The following is a 20,034-nucleotide window of genomic DNA, read 5'->3' on the forward strand; positions in this document are numbered from 1 at the left end:
GAGCTAAAATACTCTGGAGCACTTTCCTATTGGCTGGGAAGACCAACTGAAGTTCCCTTGCCCATGTTTGGAGGTGGACGCCTCCTGAACTAAAGATAGAAACAGCTGGCCCTTCTAGGCAGCTAAAAGCCTTCAGACTTAAGAGGTGTTCCCCACTCTGCAGCCAGACTCCTTGAAATACCCTTTGAGTTAGCTCAACCAGCGCTTCCATGTCTCTGCTCTGCCATAACAAAGGCTGTGGGCAACACTTTGACCCTAATATCAATCTCCCTGGTGAGTAAATATGGACCTTGGGCTCTGAGTAGGTGTTAGTTGTTCGGCTGTGGGCTGGCTATTGGGAACAGGAAGAACAAAAATTGGGCATGATTTGGGTGATCTTCAGTCTGCTGGTTTACTTTCCACATTGTATGAAGAACCATGAACACGAACCTGAAGAAAATAGGAGGGATGCTATTTGACATAGTTCTTTCCTGCTTTCTGGTATCTACAGATTCCTGTCACTATCACCCTGGGGTCCCAATCTTCCATGATGCACTTAAGGTGAGGAATAGGTGATGGGGGCCTAGCAGGAGCATTTTCCCCAAGGAAATATACCCAGGAAATCTAAGCTGATCAGGGTCTCTTGTTGTCAGGGTTGGTCCTGCTGCCGAAAGCGAACTGTAGATTTCTCTGAGTTCTTAAATATCAAGGTAAAGCCTTTACTTCCTTGGATTCTAGTTCCTATGGAAGAACTCTTCTAATCCTTATCTCCTTATCTACTAGGGCTGTACTGTGGGACCACACTGTGCTAAGAAGCTTCCTGAGGGCCCTGCCACGAGTTCGCTTCAGGAGCAAAAACCTCTGAATACAATTCCAAAGTCAGCAGAGACCTTGCTCCGAGAAAGGCCTAAGTAAAGAGACCCAAGGCTTTTTTCTCTACGGATGCAGGGATTAATGGCTCACTGGGGATTGGAAGCAAGGGGTTAGAGATGTGAGGAGGGTCGTGTGTTGGCAGCTTGCATGATGCATCTTTTGTCAGAGGGGAAATTTGTGTCAAGAAATGTCTGTTGCTATAAGATGGTGTAAGGATGATGGATTATTCTAGGGACTAGGTAACTTCTCAAATACATGGTATATAGCAGAGTAGCGACTAGATAACCTGTGCTTTGATTTTGTTGAGCTAGGCTGTGGGGCCCAGTCTTGAAATTGATCCTCTTACCTTAACTTCCTGAAGACCGACATTTTTACAGGTGTACACAACCACACCTGCTTGAAAATGAAGTGATATTTTTGTTGTGCATTTTCAGTTTTTAATAATTTTTAGTTAGTATAGAAAGGAATGGGTTTCATCAAATTTTCATATATGTATCATTGTACCTTGCTCATGCCTACCCCCCAACACACCTCTATTGATCTCTTTGGTTTTGGAAGAACTTAATCTTACGTGTTTTGTTGGCTCATTCCTGTACTCCCAATACTTAAAATGCTTGGTCAGCAAGATTGCTCTGGATATTGGACTGGCCTGGGATACAGAAAATAAAAAGTAAATCTTAAATTGCTGTACATGTTGCTCTGTGCCCGTAGATTGCAAAGCTTAGGTGGCAGGATCACTAGAGGTCTGAGGCTAGTCCATTCTGTACAGTGAATTACAGGTCAGTTATGGTTACTGAGGGACATCTTGTCTCAAAACAAGAAAAGGTGGTTCCTCCTTAATACTAGCTGGGTTTGGTCCCAGAAGTCTACATAAAGATGCAAACCAAGAAGTAACACTACTAAGTTGTCCTCTGACCTCCACACGTGTGCTATAGTATACAGTCCCGACACTATGCTAGTAATAATAAACAAAAATTCATAACAAAAGCTCAATATTTTATTTGAATTTCTTTCTGAAACAAGGTAACCCTATCATTTTTATTTATATGTGTGTGTGGCTACAGGTGATTGTGGCTGCCTGGTGTAGGTGCTGGGGACTGAATCTCAGGTCTTCTGCAGGAATAGTAAGGTTCCCCCGCTTCAGGCTGCATATTCTCTCCAGCCCCTTAAAAAACTACATCTTCCTGGGCGGTGGTGGTGCACACCTTTAATCCCAGCACTCAGGAAACGGGCGGGTGGATCTCTTGAGTTCCAGGCCAGCCTGGTCTACAGAATGAGTTCCAGAACAGCTAGGGCTACACAGAGAAATCTCTCAAAAAAAAAAAAAACCAAAAGGCTATCTTACATCATAGGGTATTAGTAGTATTGGGAAGGCAGGAGGTTGCAGAGAATATTATAAGCAAGAAGGCATTAGGTTCACATCAAACAGGAAGAGGAAGTGATGTAGTTCTGCAGAGAAATGTGGGAAGAGTAGAAGCAACCAACTGCAAAGGAAGCCCTGAGCCTTCTCCAGGGCTATGGATTTGAATGTCCACAGAGGTGAAAATTGCCAGTAGAGTTGTCCCCTGATTTCTCTGACCCTGATATACTTTCACCAGACTTACTTGATTCTAACAGTGTGGGTAGGGGTGCTAGGTTATTCTGATGAATGGATCAGATCTAAATGCCTGCTTATAACCTATAGGGCAGAGATGCCTCCAAAACTGCTGCCACTTATTATATCTCAAGCCCTGGGAGTGGCATTGGAACAGAAGGAACTAGACCAGGAACCTGGAGCAGGTAAGTGGGCCTTTAATAGGCCAAATCTCAAAGACTGGAATTTCATGTAAACGGCAGTAGGATGGGGCAAATAGAAAAGTTCCTGTTTCCTTTGCCAGGACTTGACAGTAGTCTGATCTGGACTGGTTCCAGCTGCCAGAACCCAGGATGTGATGCTGTGAGTGAGAGTTTTGGGGGGGACTCAAGCATGTGGCTGAGTGATACCTGAGTGATAACCTGGGGATAGGCATGAATTTGAATGAACTGTTTCTCTTTTGGCCTCAGGTTTACCAAGGTCCTGAGAGTGACTCTGCTCCGTGTACCTACCACCCAGGGGCACCTCGGTTTCATGAGGGGTAAGAAGGGTACTGAGTAGGTTTCTTCCAATATGAATGAGAGTAAGGGCTTGGAGTGGAATTCATATAAATGATCTTCCTCCCTCAGAATGAAGTCTTGGAGCTGTTGTGGTATCCAGACTCTGGATTTTGGGGCATTCCTGGCACAACCAGGATGCAGAGTTGGTAGACATGACTGGGCAAAGCAGGTAAGTCCCCCCACTTCTTAAACAGTTGGTTAGGCCCCAGTTACAGAGATAAGCTCTCCTCATACCTCCTGGCTGACATCCCTAAAATTTTCCTTTAATACAAGTCAAATAAAATTTTGTTTTTTATCTCTCTATAGCCCGGAGTCTTGGCTATATGAAATAGTTAATCTTTTTGAGTTTTTTTTTGTGTCTTTATTCCCCATGAGGCTCCTCCTGGTTTAAGAGTTGAATTTTCCCATCTTCTTTTCACATCTCTTTAGCTGCCAGCTTCTTGCCGCCATGATTGGCACCAAACAGATTCCTTGGTAGTGCTGACTGTATATGGCCAGATTCCACTTCCTGCATTTAACTGGGTGAAAGCCAGTCAAACTGAGGTGAGTGATGATCTGGGGCAGGATGGGGGCGAGTGAACTCCGGTGGTCGTACAGTCTTATGGGGACACATGCTGTATGCTGTCACTCTTTTTTATTTGTTTTGGTTTCCCAAGGCAGCATTTCTCTGTGTATCCCTGGCTGTCCTGGGATGTACTCTGTAGACCAGGTTGGTCTTGAACTCACAGAGATCCGCCTGCTTCTGCCTCCCAAGTGCTGGGATTAAAGGCGTGTGCCACCACTACCCATCGTATGCTGTCACTCTTTAGGTTCCAGTGTCCCCCAAGAGGAATGGAAAGTTATTACAGCAGGGTTGGCTGGCTGGCCTGTGAATCTTGCCTCTTACCTGGTTCTGAAGTAATGACTTTTTCTGACCTTCTGGATTTGATACTACCCTTCTAATTCTTTCCTCTCAGCTTCATGTCCACATTGCCTTTGATGGTAACCGCGTGTTCCAAGCCCAAATGAAGCTCTGGGGGGTAAGTGAAGAGAAGTAGGCAGAGGCATGGGGGGGGCATGTCTGTTAGACAGGTAAGAGGGGGGCCAAACTGAGTCGGTAGAGGGTAGGCTGTGGGGAATAGAGCATTTTTCTCTAACTGCTTTGGTTTTTCCCTCCTTTGTCTCCTCTTCCTTCTATTCTTCCCCATTGCGTTCTTCTGTCTTTCCCTTTCTTTTTCTGTTCTGTTCTTATTCATCAACACTCTAAGCCCAAGTCTGTGATTTCTTCATTCTTTCTGTCTCTCCCTCCTCCTTAGGTCATAAACGTGGAGCAGAGTTCTGTCTCCTTGATGCCATCACGGGTGGAAATCTCCCTGGTCAAGGCTGACCCAGGATCCTGGGCCCAGCTGGAGCACCCCGATTCACTAGCTGAGAAGGCGAGGGCAGGGGTTTTGTTAGAGATGGATGAGGAAGAATCTGAGGATTCAGATGATGACCTGAGCTGGACAGAGGAGGAGGAAGAAGAGGAAGAAGCTATGGGGGAATAGTAACAGCAGCCAGTTGAGTTTCTAGGTAGGCTCTCGGTGACCTCAGAGACTAGGATATGGTTGACTGTGTGGTGTCACTGAGCAGCAGGAGGCTGGAGGAGGAGAGAACAAACTGTGCTGCTACTCCCCTAAATAAACCTTATATTCTGCAGTTTCACATAAGTGTCATCTCTCACCTCATCACGGAAGAGTGGATTCAGTCCCGCCCCGCCCCCACTTGGCTGTATGTTTGGCACACATGTGAAAACAAGCACATGCATATGCATTCTGCTCCTTGCAGCCACCAGGAGCGTATGGACACTTCCTGGATGTCCAGTTCCATGTTAGATGGTTTACAGAAAGCTGAGAATCAGCCTCACTCATTTCTCTCAAGAGAAAGACCTGGGCTGGGCATGGTGGTACATGCCTGTAATCCTACTACTTAGGGTCAGGAGTTCTTGGTCATCCTCACCTACATACTGAATTGGAAGCTAGCCTGGGCTATATGAAACCTTGTCCTACAACTTTCCCTCTGAATAAAAGGTACAAACAAACAAAAAAAGAAATGACATTCTAAGCTGGGTCTGATGGCTCCAAAACCTCGAATCCCAGCTATGGCAAAGCTGAATTAGAAGGACTGCCATGATTTTAAGGCCAGCCTGGTCTAGTTTGAGCTAAAAAGTAAAAAAGCTAGTTGTAGTGGTTTGTTCCTACAATTCTAGTAAGCAGGAGGCTGAAGCAGGAGGATTGTAGTATAAGATCAACCTAGGCCACGTAGAAAGTCCAGATGCCTGGATGGTGTTCTTGGTGACCCTGGTGCTTTTGCTATAGATTACTACATATCGGAGTGTATGTGCAAACAGAAAACACAAAAGTTAGTAGGGTGTGGCTAGATTGAAAAAAATCCTAAAATTGTAGGTCATTATTTTTATAGTCTTGCTATATGACCCAGAATCTTCTTGCCTCAGCCTGTTCACTGCTGAATTACAGATGCAAGTCCCCATGCTCAGACCCAAAAAGTGTGGGGTATTTTTGTTCATGGTACTGGGGATACTCTAACCCAGGGCCTACCACATGCTGTGCAGACATTCTACCACTAAGACACAGCTCCTGCTAAAGTGAACTTAAAAGACAATATGGGGGCTTGAGAGATGTCTCAACGGCTCACAGTGTGTACTGCTTTTCCAGAGGAGCTGAGCTTGATTCCTATTGCCCACATCATGTGTCTCCCTACCACCTGTAACTTCAGATCCAGGGGATCCAACTCCTGTGGCCTCTGGGCACCTTCACTCACATGCACATACCCACACACAAACACACACATAATTTTTGGGGGGTTCTTCAAGGCAGAGTTTCTCTGTTTAACAGTCCTGGCTGTCCTGGAACTCGCTTTGTAGACCAGGCTGGCCTCAAAGAAATCCGCCTGGTTCTGCCTCCCTAGTGCTGGGATTAAAGTATTCTGTCTGCATGTATGCCTGCAGGCCAGAAGAGGGCACCAGACCTCATTACAGATGGTTGTGAGCCACCATGTGGATGCTGGGAGTTGAACTCAGGACCTCTGGAAGAGCAGGCAATGCTCTTAACCGCTGAGCCATCTCTCCAGCCCGCCACATGGCATTTTTAAACTCTTAAAAACAACTACACAACTGAGTGATGGAAAAAAATTACAAAAAAATCCTCAAAAGTAAATAAAAGACATTATGGTTAGCTCACTGTGTCTGCAGATTTTGTGTTCATGGATGGATTCAATGATTGTGAGTTGAAGATATAAAGAAAAATTTGCACTAAATCTGTTCGTTATATGCAAATACTATGCCTTTTCTTCAGAGACAGGGTTTCTCTGAGTAGCCCTGGATGTCTTGGAACTCACTCTAGACCAGGCTGGCCTAGAACTCAGAGATCTACCTGACTCTACCTCCTAAATGCTAAGATTAAAAGCATGTGCCACCACCGCTTAGCTATAATGCCTTTTCATATAAAGAATTTTAAGTATCTTCCAAGCTTGGTGCAAGCAGGAGGTTCCTGGATGGACCTCCCTCCTGCTGATATTACACAGAATGACTGCATAGACCTTTCTGTTATTTTCATTTTATTGTTGTTATTTTTTGTTTTGTGATTGAGGCTCTCACACTGTTGCCCAGGATGCTTTGGAACTCATTAGATATAGCTCAGGTTGGCCTCAAACTTGGAACAATCCTCCTACCTAGCTTTCTGAATATTGGGGCAACAGGAATAGGCCACCATACCCAGCTGAAATGTAGACTTGTTTATTTTTAGTCTCCCTCAGCAGAATCATCAATAATCTGAGAAAATCAAATTCTAAGAAACAGTACTAGAAAGATGGCTCAGGGGGTAAAGACAGTTGCTACACACGGCTTGTGGCTTTCAGTCCCTGGAATCCATGATAGAGAACCAATTCATGAAAGTTGTTCTCTGATTGCCACACATGTGGGTGCCCACAGGATGCTTTGGAACTCATTAGATATAGCTCAGGTTGGCCTCAAACTTGGAACAATCCTCCTACCTAGCTTTCTGAATATTGGGGCAACAGGAATAGGCCACCATACATACATGGTGTGACACACAATAATAATAAATTTCCAAGAAATACCCAGCAAGGAAGCTCTTCAAACCTCAGGCAATCTCAAGTTCTTTATTTCTCTTAAGTCCACTGCCCATCCTCTCTCTTTCCTCCATCTGTCTCCACCTCCCTCTCTTCCTCGTTTCTTTAGGGTATCATGTAGCCCTGGCTGACCTGGAACCCAATATGTGGACCAGGTGAGCCTTGAACTTGTAGAGATACTCCTGCCAGCACACCCACATCAAGCTCTTCATTTGGTGTCTTTTTGGATCAGATTGAAGATAACTAGTATGTGATTGGGATCCAGGAGTGAAATGAACTGGAACAAATGTGGACAGTAGTGTACATGAGGATTTGGAGGCTGAGGGAACATTAGGCAATGGCAGGGAATATCTCCGAGGATGTGAGTTCCACCCACAGGGGAGTTTCATCAGAGGTAAAGAGACTTCCTGGCTATATAGGATACATAATATCTCACTGCTCTCATTCTGGATTCTTGGGGCAAATAAATTTTCTCCTTTGAACTAAAGCCTCAAGAGTCCTGTCTTCCTTTCGTCTCCTCTTACTCCCTCCTTCCCTCCCTCCCTCCCCCTTCTTTCCTTCTTTTTCTGGGACAGGTTTTCAGCTCCACCGAACTGACACTGAAATTGAAAATGTGAACCAGGCTGACCTAAATCAGAGGTCCACTGACTGCCTCCTGAATGCTGGGATTCAAAAGGTTTGTGCCACTATCTTCAGCCAAGAATGCTCTCCAAACTTGGAAGCAGTTTACTCTTTACTCTTTATTCCATTTGTTTCTTTAGATGTATATGGCACCACACACCTTTAATCCTAGAATTAGGAGGCAGAGGCAGGGGAATCTCTTGAGTTGGAGGCCAGCCTGGTCTACAGAGCAAGTTCTAAGCCAATGAGAGCTACATAGTAAGACCCTATCTCAAAAAAAAAACAAAACTAAAAAAATTTATTACATTTTAATTTATTTTTATAGACATGCACAGGGTGGAGTGGTATATATGGTGTGGAGGTTGGAGGAAAACTTGTGCCAATCAGTTCTCTTCTTCTACCATGTAGATTGCAGGCATTGAAGTCCATTGTCAGGCTTGGGAGCTAGTGCCTTTACCCTCTGAGAAGTTAGCACTGTCAGCCAGGCATGGCAACACAGGAGGCTGAGGCAGGAGGATCAATATGAATTCAATATTAGTATAGGCAAGAACCTATCTCAAAATCAAAAACAAAGTTAGAGGTAAAACAGTCAGGTATGAGCTAGATGTGGTATCTTATGCCTTTAATTTCTAGAGGCAGAAGCAGACAGATCTCTGAGTACAAGGCCATCCTGGTCTACATAGAGAGTTTCAGGACAGCCAGGACCCTACCTCAAAAATCAGAAGAAAAATGATTCCCCCTAAGCCAGGTGTGGTAGTGCATACCTATCTGTAATCTCAGTACTTGGGTGTTGTGGCAGGGATCATGAGTTCATGGCCAAACTGAAGTACATGGCAACTTTGAGGCCACCCTGGGGTATGTAAAAAGTTCAAGGCTAGTGTTGGTTTCATAGGGAGTCTTTCAAAGTTTGAGGTAAAATGACTAGAGAAAGATACATAATATGCATTAATCTTAACTGTAACTTTTTCTATCAAAATCAGGATAACAGCAACTGTCCCGAAATCCTGAAGAGAAAGAAGGTAAGGGTTCAAAAAATTCAGATAATTCTTATATATAAGGTTTATATATATAATGCCAAATGTTTAGTGTTAACAAAGTATGGTACTAGTTCATTTTATAAAGCCACAGTCTAAAATATAAGAAATTTCCAGCTGGGCGATGGTGGCGCACGCCTTTAATCCCAGCACTCGGGAGGCAGAGGCAGGCGGATCTCTGTGAGTTCGAGACCAGCCTGGTCTACAAGAGCTAGTTCCAGGACAGGCTGCAAAGCCACAGAAAAACCCTGTCTCGAAAAACCAAAAAAAGAAAAAAAAAAGAAAGAAATTTCCAATATGATCTGTATATCCAATATGCGATCTGTATAGTGGCAATAGTCAAATAACTACTGTGTGTGTGTGTGTGTGTGTGTGTGTGTGTGTACACGTGCATATGCATGTTGTGTGAGCGTGTGTGTGGAGCCAGGGGTCAATACCTTCCTCAGTTGTTTTCCACCTTAATTTTTAAAGACATTCTCTCACTGAACCTATAGTTCATTATTCATTTGGCTAGTCTGACTGGCCAGTGAACTTCGGAGATCCCCTTCTTTCTGCCTTTCTAGTGCTGGGATGGCTTTTGATTATTCTTTTGAGACAAAGTCTGAATGTCCAGAATTTGCAAAGTAGACCAGGCTGGCCTTGAACTCACAGAGATCCCCCTGCCTCAGCCTCCCAAGCATTGGGGTTAAACACATGCACCACTATGCCCAGCTTTTATGTGAGTACTGAGGATCAAAACTTAGGTCCTCATACTTGTACAACAGACACTTCACCAACCTAGCCATGTCTCAGCCTTATTTCTTTATTTTTTAAAAATAAAATGTTTTTTGCTCCTAGTTCCTTCCAATAGTTACTCTATTGCTTCTCCATGTGTGGAAGGAGAGCATCAAGAAAAGGGAGGCTACGACAGAAAAGAGGCTCACCTCCTGGCAGCCCAGAGGCAGAGATAAATAAGGGATATGAGCTGGTCTCCTTGCTCCAAATAGGCCCATCTACTGCTTTGCATCTCCTGACAGTATGACATCCATAGGTAAAATTTCTGATACATACAAGGTAACATGCCAGGCTTCATGCTAAGTGCATCATCTCAATCCCTTATCTCCTACTCTGAGGTCTATATTTGCTTATAGTAACACAAATCCTCTCCCTACCTCCTTTTACACTTCTTTATATGAATAAAGTCTTTGCTATAGTTTTTTATTTTGGGCAGTGTGTAAACTGAACCCTGGGCCTTGCATATGCTAAGTAAGTACTTTACTGCCAAGTTACATGCCTAGGCCTTACATTTCTTTCTATCCATTATACTTTGTATCTGATCTAATCCCCTTACACCTTTCTAGAAGCCTTATGGTACTATCTTTTTCTCCTCCTGTTTAGTCAGCCTTCCCATCTTGTTGGGATGTGTAAACATGATCAAGTCTCTCCAGTCTTCAAAACAGTGTCTCTTGGCATCATAGCCTCTCTAGCTACTACTTATCTCCCTTCCCTTTCTTCTGGAAGTAACTGTATTCTCTTTTTATTTCCCTTTCTTTTGTTGTGCTGGGGATCATGCTAGGGCTATGTGTGGCTACCAAGGAGCTATATTCTCAGCCCTCTCCTTCCCTCTTCTTTCTTGTCTTTCTTTGGTTTTTGTACTTTTTCTTTGAGAAAGGGTCTCATGTAGCTCAGGTTGGCCTTAAAATTCCCATAGATGTAGCTGAGGCAAAGTAGACCTTGAACCTCAGGTCCTCCTGCGTCCACCTACTGAAGTAATAAGGGCAGCGGCGGGGCTGCGTCCCCAACACCCCAGCCGCCTGCCCGGCTAGCTTATGCCCTGAAATAATTACACGGACACTGTATTCTTTTAAACACCGCTTGGCCCATTTCTATCTAACCTCTTCTAGGCTAATTCTCACATATTAATTTAGCCCATTTCTAATCATCTGTGTTGCGCCCCTAGGTGCGCTTACCGGGAAGATTCTAGCCTATGTCCATCCTGGGTCCGAGCTTCTTAGCGTGCGTCTGCCCAGGAGCCAGGAGCATGGCGTCTCTCTCAGGCGTCTGCTCCCGAGAGGAAAGCGGTCGAGTCTCTGAGCTCACTTCCTCTTCCTCCCAGCATTTTGTTCTGTTTACTCCTCCCACCTATCCTCTAACCAATAAAATGGGCCAGGGCAGTGCCTTTATTAGCCAATGACCTTCCTCCATCAACCTACCAAGTGCCTGACTGCTTGTTCTGTACATTCTAATCTGACCTCCAAACCTCAGTTTTATATTAAGGTCATAATTGGCCACCAAATCAATAAATCTAATGGATACGTTTAGTTCTCATCCTCCTTGACCTATGAAGCAATATGTGACACTCAAGCTTGTTTCTTCCTTAAACCCCTTTTATACACAGGCTTCCCAGGCCTGTGTCTTCCTACCACTCCAGCCACTCCTGTTCACAGTTTCTCTTTTTCTACTTGGCTGTTCAATCCTAGCCTTTCTCTTATGTGACTCCTCTTCCAGACACCCAGTTTACCCATGACTTCAAACACTTCATGTAGGGCATTTGCTCACCTTTTTATCTCTGGGTCTTCTTTTTTGGTCCAGATTTAATAATTGTCATGTAAATATTTACTATTATTCTTACTAATCTGTCCTTTGGGTTTTTTTTTCTTCAGAGACAGGGTTTCTCTGTAGCTTTGGAGCCTGTCCTGAAACTAGCTCTTGTAGACCAGGCTGGCCTTGAACTCACAGAGATCCACCTGCCTCTGCCTCTGTGGGAATTAAAGGTGTGCGCCACCACTGCCTGTCCTAATCTATCCATTGTATTCACTAAGATTTTTTTCTGATATTTAGTGAGACATGGTCTTATTATACTATCTAAGCTGGCTTCAGATTTGAAACCTCCTTCCAAGTGCTGGGATTACAGATACGCACCACCATCCCAGCCTTTTATTATATTCTTTATTTCAGCCTGTTAAGAAATTGGAGGGAGCCAGGCGATGGTGGCGCACGCCTTTAATCCCAGCACTTGGCAGGGGAGGCAGAGGCGGGCGGATCTCTGTGAGTTCAAGGCCTGGTCCATAAGAGCTAGTTCCAGGACAGGCACCAAAGCCACAAAGAAACCCTGTCTTGAACTCCCCCACCCCCAAAAAAAGATTTTTGGTTAGGCATAATAATGTAATCCCAGTTGATGGAGGAGGGTCATATGTCTATTGGTTAATAAAGAAACTGCCTTGGCCCTTTTGATAGGACAGCAGCTTAGATAGGCGGAGTAGACAGAACAGAATGCTGGGAGAAAGAAGCCGAGTTAGGCAGTCGCCATGATTCTCCGACCCCAGACAGATGTAGGCTAGAATCCTTCCTGGTAAGACACCATCTCATGGTACTACACAGATTATTAAAAATGGGTTAATCGAGATGTAAAAATTAGCCAATAAGAGGCTGGAAATAATGGGCCAGGCAGTGTTTAAAAGAATGCAATTTGTGAGCCAAGCAGTGGTGGCGCACGCCTTTAATCCCAGCACTCGGGAGGCAGAGGCAGGCGGATCTCTGTGAGTTTGAGGCCAGCCTGATCTACAAGAGCTAGCTCCAGGACAGGAACCAAAAGCTACGGAGAAACTCTGTCTTGAAAAATCAAAAAAATAATAATAATAATAATACAATTTGTGTGTTGTTATTTCCGGGGCTAAGCTAGCCGTGTGTGATCCGGGTGGGAACATAGCCCACTGCTCCATACGACACCCAATGTGTACAAAGTGGAGGCAGGAGGATTAGAAAGTCAAGATCATTTTCATTGACAGAGCCAGTTTGAGACTAGCCTGGCCTATATGAGATGAGATCCTTTTTAAAAAGTCCAGGGAGCCAGGCATGATGGGACATCTCCTTAATTACCAGAACTAGGAAGACAGAGGTAGATGAACCTCTTTTGAGTTTGGGGTCAGCCTGGTCTACATAGCAAGTTCCAAGTTAGCCACGGCTACATACTGAGACTCTGTCTCAAAACACCGAAGGGGAAAAAAAGCTAAGGGGAAAAAAAGGTTCGATTTCTTGACAGTGGGGTTTTGCTGTTCTTTGAGGTGATGACATTTTCACTAAAGATTTGCATCAGTTTGAAGATGAGGGAGGGCTGTCATCTGCCCGTCCACAATGCTACACACTTCCACCAACGTTCCTTTACGGAGTTCTTACAACTGTTCTGATGGAGGGATTAGTCACCTGTTTTTTTATTGTTTAATTTTTTTGATCTCACTATATAATAGCCCATTCTGGCTAACAACTCCCCATGCACTGTAGGCTGACCTTGAACTTGTGACCCTCCTATCCAGCCTGAGCACTAGAATTACACGTGTTTATCACCACACTATTTCTCAACTTCTTAGAGATGAAGAAACCAAGGAAATGGGGTGGGAGATGTGGCTCAATTGGTAAAATACTTGTCTAGCATGTGAGATCATAGGTTCGATCCCAAGCACCACATAAACCTGGCATGTTGGCATGAACCTATATAATGCCAACACTCAGGAATGGATACAAAGAAGATTGTCTTATCTGAGCTCTATGAGACTTTCTCAAAAAAGAGAGGGAGAAAGAAAAAAGAAAAATGGTAGGCTGAGAATATAACTTAGTGCTAAAGTGTGCTCAAGGTCATGCATTCAATCACAAGCACACAAACAAAAAGAGATACAAGAAAGAAATGGATTGTTTGGGTTGCTTGAGGACACGTGGCTACTAATTGAAACCTCAGTCACTGCTAAGAGCTGTCTTAGTGCCATCCGAAAACATGCAAAGTCTATGACCCTGACAGGGATCTTAGAAGAAAAGAGCATCTCCCCAGCCTCCCAGTCTGTCCCTTTGACCAGCCTAACTGCGGACTGGGATCCTCTTGCTCAGTGATGTCATGCACTGATGTGAGACTTTTCTAAGCTACTCAGACCCCCCCCCCATGGCCTGATCTCTGACCTCAGTGGGACTACAGTCACCGCACCCCCTACTTCTCCAAATTAAGACATTCTCCCAGGTATACTTGCCTTCACACTCCCCTGCAGCAGCCACTTCAGTGGCACTGCCTCTGGGAGTCCCTCATCTACTGTCCTCTCTTTCTCTTCCTGCTCCTAAAGTCCCAGGTCACTGCTAGAGGGATGAACCAGGCAGGCGAATATGAATTCATGCTGTCCAGTTCCAAGTTGGCCCTCGCAGCTGCTCAGCAACCCTTTATTTGTCTCATCCATTCCCTGGCACTCTCCCGCAGGCCTCTTCAGACCGTCCTCATCTTAAATTCCACTCCTCCTGTTCTACTCTTTCAATCTAATATATAGACTTTCATCAGATGCTTAGAATTCCACAACGTCGCTATAAAACTTTTTTTGTGTGGAGAATTTACAGCAAAGACAAAAGTAGGCAGAATAGCTTAATCATTTACCAAGCACTCAGAAAGAATATAAATTTTAGGGTAATCTTGTTCCAAGTATCTTTCATTCATTTCCTTCTTCCTATATTATTTTGAAGAAACTCCCAGACAGTGTATCATTCCATACTTAGGAATTTCAGTGTGTATCTCGAAAAATAAAAATCCTAATTGAAAAAATCCCAATTCTAATGCATTAGAATTTAGCACATAAAATAAATGACACCCAATACAAATTGGTATATGTATTTACAAGTTTCACAAATGTAAAAAATATAACTTTTTTGTTTGAGTCACTATCCACATAAAGTTAGACTCTAGTATTGATTGGTGGCCAGGTATTATATGTCACCTTTTTCTCTTTTCTTTTTAAATGTTGTATTATCATATACGAATTATACATAGTAATGGGATTCATTGTGGCATTTCCATATGTATATATGATGTGCTTGCCCATATTCGCATATCACACCTATTACTTTCTTATCCCCTTCCACTTCTGCTAATCCCCTTCTTCGCCGTCAGCCCCCTTTCTATGTTCATGTTTTTGTTTTTTTGTGATGTAGTAAGTTACATTAGGATTGTTTTACTGGAGCATGGATGGCACCTTACCAAAGGTTACATCACTAAACAGCATGTTTCTCCTTCTCCCTTCAACTGTTAAATGTATACAAATCCTCAGGAGCCAGGCATGGTGGTGCACACCTTGTATCCCAGCACTTGGGAGGAAGAGGCAGATGAGTTAGAAGCTAGCCTGGTAAGTTCCAAGCCAGCCAGAGCTACAAAATGAGACCCTGTCTCAAGGAAACAAGTCCCCATGGAAGAGTAGGTCCATAAGTCACTCCCTTCCATGACAGAATGATAGCAGGCCCAACCTCGTGCAGTCATCATGGCTGCTGTGAGTTCCAGGAGTGCAGCAGCCACGCCATGTCTGGAGGTGAGCATTCGTCTGTCCTCCCTCCGTCTCTTGACTCTTTCCACAGTCTTCCCCAGTAATTCCCTGAGCATTGGAGTGTGGGATACAGATGTCCCATTTATGGCGATTGCTCCTCAATCACTTTTTCTTAACACTTTGACTAGTTATGAGTCTCTGAGGTCACTGCTAACCAATGCAAAAAAGTTCTCTGATCAGAACCAACAGCATTATTATTGTGTGAGCAGAAACGCACTTATTTAGAAGGCATTTGCCCAGTTTGCAAAAGAACAGTAGTAACTACCTTCCCTACTAGGGCCTGGCCCCAAGATCTCCCCAGCCACAGACTTTTGACTAGGTTTACAGGACCATGTATGCCATTCTTAAAGTAAAGGTTCACATTCTTCCTTTTTTCCTTTCTTGCAATTGTTTTAAGAATCTTACTGGGGGGGGGGAGCTGGAGAGATGGCTCAGTGGTTAAGAGCATTGCCTGCTCTTCCAAAGGTCCTGAGTTCAATTCCCAGCAACCACATGGTGGCTCACAACCATCTGTAAAGAGGTCTGGCGCCCTCTTCTGGCCTTCAGGCATATACACAGACAGAATATTGTATATATAATAAATAAATAAGTATTTAAAAAAAAAGAATCTTACTGGGGCTGGAGAGATGGCTCGGCAGTTAAGAGCAGAGGTTGCTCTTGCAGAGAACCCAGGTTCAATTCTCAGCACACACTCACAGTGGTAGACAACCATATATATATCTTCAGATCCAGGGTATCTGTCTTCTGCTAGCCTGCTTGCGGACTGTGTGTATGTGACACACAGATATGCATACATGTGGTAGCTCACACACATAAAATAAATATTAAAAACGAATCTTACTATGTATCTCGGGCTAATGTGGAACTCACTATTAGCCCAGGGTTGCTTTGAACTTGTTCTCCTCTGCCTCCATCTCCTGAGTGCTGGGGTTAGAGGTGTGTATCATCGCATATATCTTCTTTTTAAGTTTTGTACTGAAAAACTTGGACTGTTTCTTTGTAGTCTTGAAGCCTGGATTTTACTGACTGCATGCCTATTATGTAGTTTAACCTGTTCTTTTTACCTCTTTGTATTAACATCTTTATAAAAGCATCTTTTTTAAAATTTTTTTGAGACAGGGTTTCTCTGACAGTCCTGACTGTCCTGGAACTCATGCTGTAGACCAGGCTAGCCTCAAACTCACAGAGATCCATCTCCCAAGTGCTGTGATTAAATGCATACACCACCATTATCTGGCTAAAAGCATCTTTTATATTCATTATCCTGGTTTTAGTGGTGTGGAGAAACTGTCCATGTGACAAAGGAAATGGGAGACTGCTCACTGGCTTGAAGAGTGACTCAGGACGGAACTGGGACGTCTTTACCAGGACTAAAACAGATGGTTGGAGTCAAAGCTCAATAAATAGTAACAGAGGTCCAGGAAAGGTAGAATGTGCGAGGGGCCTTGCAGTGTCCAATTTCCACACAGCTGGTATGCGTAGCAGGCCAGGCAAGGAACATTGAGGTTGAAGTCAGAGCTGGAAAAGGAGAAGCTGCAGTCGAGGCAGCAGCTGGGATTATTGCTCAGGGGATTACTCTACTCAACTCCTGTTTTCTAAATATATCTTCTCTCCCTCTGTGCCTTTGCCCAGGACAAGTCCTCTGTTGGAATTTCTTTCTCTCATCATGTGTAACAATCAGCACGCATTCTTTGTTTCCGTCTTTTTACTGATAGGGTCCTATGTAAGGAAGAATATATGAGAGAAATGGTGATTGCTTTTCCAGGAGGGAACTGGATAGGTAAGAGAAAGAAGGGCTGGAAGGCAGACAGATAGTACTAATTTGTTGTGGATGGAACAGTTAATCTGATCAGAGTATCCAGCAGGGAATCTTTTGAAGTAGGAGTGAGACAGGAATTTGTAGTTTCAGAAGAAGACAGACGGTCTGAAGAGGCCTGCGGGAGAGTGCCAGGGAATGGATGAGACAAATAAAGGGTTGCTGAGCAGCTGCGAGGGCCAACTTGGAACTGGACAGCATGAATTCATATTCGCCTGCCTGGTTCATCCCTCTAGCAGTGACCTGGGACTTTAGGAGCAGGAAGAGAAAGAGAGGACAGTAGATGAGGGACTCCCAGAGGCAGTGCCACTGAAGTGGCTGCTGCAGGGGAGTGTGAAGGCAAGTATACCTGGGAGAATGTCTTAATTTGGAGAAGTAGGGGGTGCGGTGACTGTAGTCCCACTGAGGTCAGAGATCAGGCCATGGGGGGGGGTCTGAGTAGCTTAGAAAAGTCTCACATCAGTGCATGACATCACTGAGCAAGAGGATCCCAGTCCGCAGTTAGGCTGGTCAAAGGGACAGACTGGGAGGCTGGGGAGATGCTCTTTTCTTCTAAGATCCCTGTCAGGGTCATAGACTTTGCATGTTTTCGGATGGCACTAAGACAGCTCTTAGCAGGGACTGAGGTTTTTGGTTTGCTTAGTTAAAGAGTTACATTTATTTGCTGTTTGTGTTGGGAGAGATGCGCTGCTCACCATTTGCATGGATCAGAGAACAACTTGAGGGAGTCAGTTCTCCTTCCGCCAGGCAGGGCCTGGTGAGCGGTCAGTCATTCCTGGGCCATCACCTTAACTCATTCATTTGTCTTGCTGACCTATTATTAGAGGCTTTGTTTGTTTTTCAGCCAGGGTTCTCCCGACTATGTAGCTCTGGCTGATCTGGTAGGCGGGTTGACCACCCTGACTCAACTCAGAGATCTGCCTATCTCTGCTGGGATTAAAGGTGTGTGCCACCACTGTCCTGTAACAGTCATACCTATAATAAAGAAATTTTAGAAAAGATTATGGGTTCATGTGACCACTCTTAGATACAGTATCTTTTATTTTATTTTATTTTGGTGAGGAGTTCTTGCTATGTAGCCTTGTCTGGAACTTGCAGCAACCAGCCTGCCTCTGCCTCCAGAAGACAGGGATTATGTTTTGAGTCACCACACCTGTTAGATAGGTAGGTTTGTTTGCTTATTGGAACACAATTCCCAGTAGCCCAAGCTAGTATTGCCTTTCCTATGTAGAATGACCTTGAACTCCCACACCCCAAATGATAGTACTAGAATCCTGCACATACCACCACTCTTGCCTCATTAAATGAATCTTATTTTGATAACAGCACTATTATAAAATTATCCATATGATTTCTTTCCTCTTTTTCTGGATTTTTTTTGGGGGGGGGGGGTCAGACGAGGTCTCTCTACACAGCCCTGGCCGTCCTGAAACTCACACAGAAACTCTGCATCCTGTATACTGAGATTAAAGGTGTGGACCACCATGCCTTGCTTACCCATACATTTTCATCAATAATTAGGGAGGCTTAAAAGATTTGATGATTTATTTAACCTTTTTTCATTTGATGTGTAGGGGTGTTTTGCCTGCAGATATGTCTATGCACCATTATCTTCCAGCCCCATAATAAATTTCTTTACAAAATAACCAAGTAGACATGGAGGCAGAGACAGGTGGATCTCTGTGAGTTCAAGGCCAGCCTGGTCTACAAGAGCTAGTGCCAGGACAGGATCCAAAGCTACAGAGAAACCCTGTCTCAAAAAAAAAAAAAACCAAAACAAAACAAAAAGTATGACTGTCTTGTCTTCATGTATGTTGTATGTCTGCATCACATGTGTACCTAGTGCCCTAGAGATCAGAAGAGAGTATGGGATCCTCTGGAACTTGAGTTCCAGACAGTTGTGAGCTGCCATGTAGGTGCTGAGACTTAACTTCTGGTTCTCTGTAAAAGCAGCCTGTGCACATAACCACTGAACCATCTCTCCAGCAGCAATGGATTGATTTTTTTTTTTTGGAGATGGGGTTTACGATGCCCAGGATGGCCTTAAGATTTGAGTTGAACCTATCCTGAAGCACCCTCCCCTGGGACTCCCTGTGTGTAGCATCATGTCCAGATTAGGACAGAACATAGTCCAGCCATACGAAGCAGCTCTGGTGGGGAGAACAGAAGGTATGTGAATGGCCTGGAGAGAAAGTACCATAGCTGGGAATGAGGAAGGAATGTGCTCTTCTCTGTTCTTTGCTATGTAAGATTTATTGTTCATTGTGTGTGTGTGCATGCCACACATGAGTTTAGGTGCCTTTGGATGTGAGAAGTGTTGGATCCCCCTGGAGCTAGAGTTCCAGACACCAGATATGGGAGCTGGGAATCAAACTCAGATACACTGCAAAATCAGCAGGCGCTCTTAATGGCCGAGCCATCACTGCAGCCCTCTTCTCTGTTCTTGAACATAGCACACACAATTCAGTCTATAGTGTCTCTGTGCTATCTGCTTCTTCTGCCGAGAATAATTTTCTTCCAGATTTCAAATTACCTATCATGATAAGGATTAATAACTATTAATTGATAATTGGTTAATTAAGTTGAAAAACTGGCCAATAAAAGGAAAAATTGCACCATTAACCTGTTCTCAGAGGAACTAGAATATTAGTTGTGTCTTTTTTTTTTAATAAAAGTTTTCCAACAAAGCAGGGTGGTAATGGTGCCCACCTTTAATCCCAGCACTCAGGAGGTAGAGACAGGCGGATCTCTGTGAATTCGAGGCCAGCCTGGTCTACAAGAGCTGGTTCCAGGACAGGCTCCAAAGCTACAGAGAAACCCTGTCTTGAAAAACAACAAAAAAAAGTATTCCAACAAATTAGAATATTACCATTTTTTAGAGAAAGATGATGTTGGATATCCTTCTGTATATGTGTTACTTTTATTGGTTGATGAATAAAGTTGTTCAGCCAATGGCTTAGCAGAGCGAAGCCAGCCAGGAAACCTGATTAATAGAAATGATTTAATTTAAGATATAAGAGCTAGTTAGAAATATGCCTGAGCCACTGGCCAAACGGTGTTGTAAGTAATATAGTTTCTGTGTGATTATTTGGGTCTGGGCAGCTGGCAAACGAACATGCAGTCTCCT

At 44.0% G+C, this 20,034-nt stretch overlaps 1 protein-coding gene across 3 annotated transcripts; it reads left to right on the forward strand.

Moving 5' to 3' along the window:
• Nucleotides 1-159: 159 nt before the first annotated feature.
• LOC121443317 (integrin beta-1-binding protein 2) lies at nt 160-4,660 on the forward strand. Of its 3 annotated transcripts, XM_041645032.1 has the most exons (11): nt 160-273; nt 491-540; nt 633-689; nt 763-890; nt 2,537-2,631; nt 2,730-2,788; nt 2,896-2,966; nt 3,055-3,154; nt 3,415-3,528; nt 3,942-4,004; nt 4,281-4,660. In XM_041645032.1, exons 1-11 carry the CDS (start codon nt 210-212, stop codon nt 4,509-4,511), a joined length of 1,032 nt encoding a protein of 343 aa, XP_041500966.1. In that variant the 5' UTR covers nt 160-209; the 3' UTR covers nt 4,512-4,660. The 3 variants fall into 3 exon arrangements, with proteins under 3 accessions (XP_041500966.1, XP_041500968.1, XP_041500969.1); XM_041645034.1 differs by lacking the exons at nt 633-689; nt 763-890 and having other exon boundaries at nt 166-273; XM_041645035.1 differs by lacking the exons at nt 491-540; nt 633-689; nt 763-890 and having other exon boundaries at nt 212-273.
• The last annotated feature ends 15,374 nt before the right edge of the window (nt 4,661-20,034 follow it).

The sequence above is a fragment of the Microtus oregoni genome, unplaced genomic scaffold, assembly GCF_018167655.1.
Source record: "Microtus oregoni isolate MIOR12 unplaced genomic scaffold, Mior012 000104F_ref0000108, whole genome shotgun sequence".
Lineage (NCBI taxonomy): Eukaryota > Metazoa > Chordata > Mammalia > Rodentia > Cricetidae > Microtus > Microtus oregoni.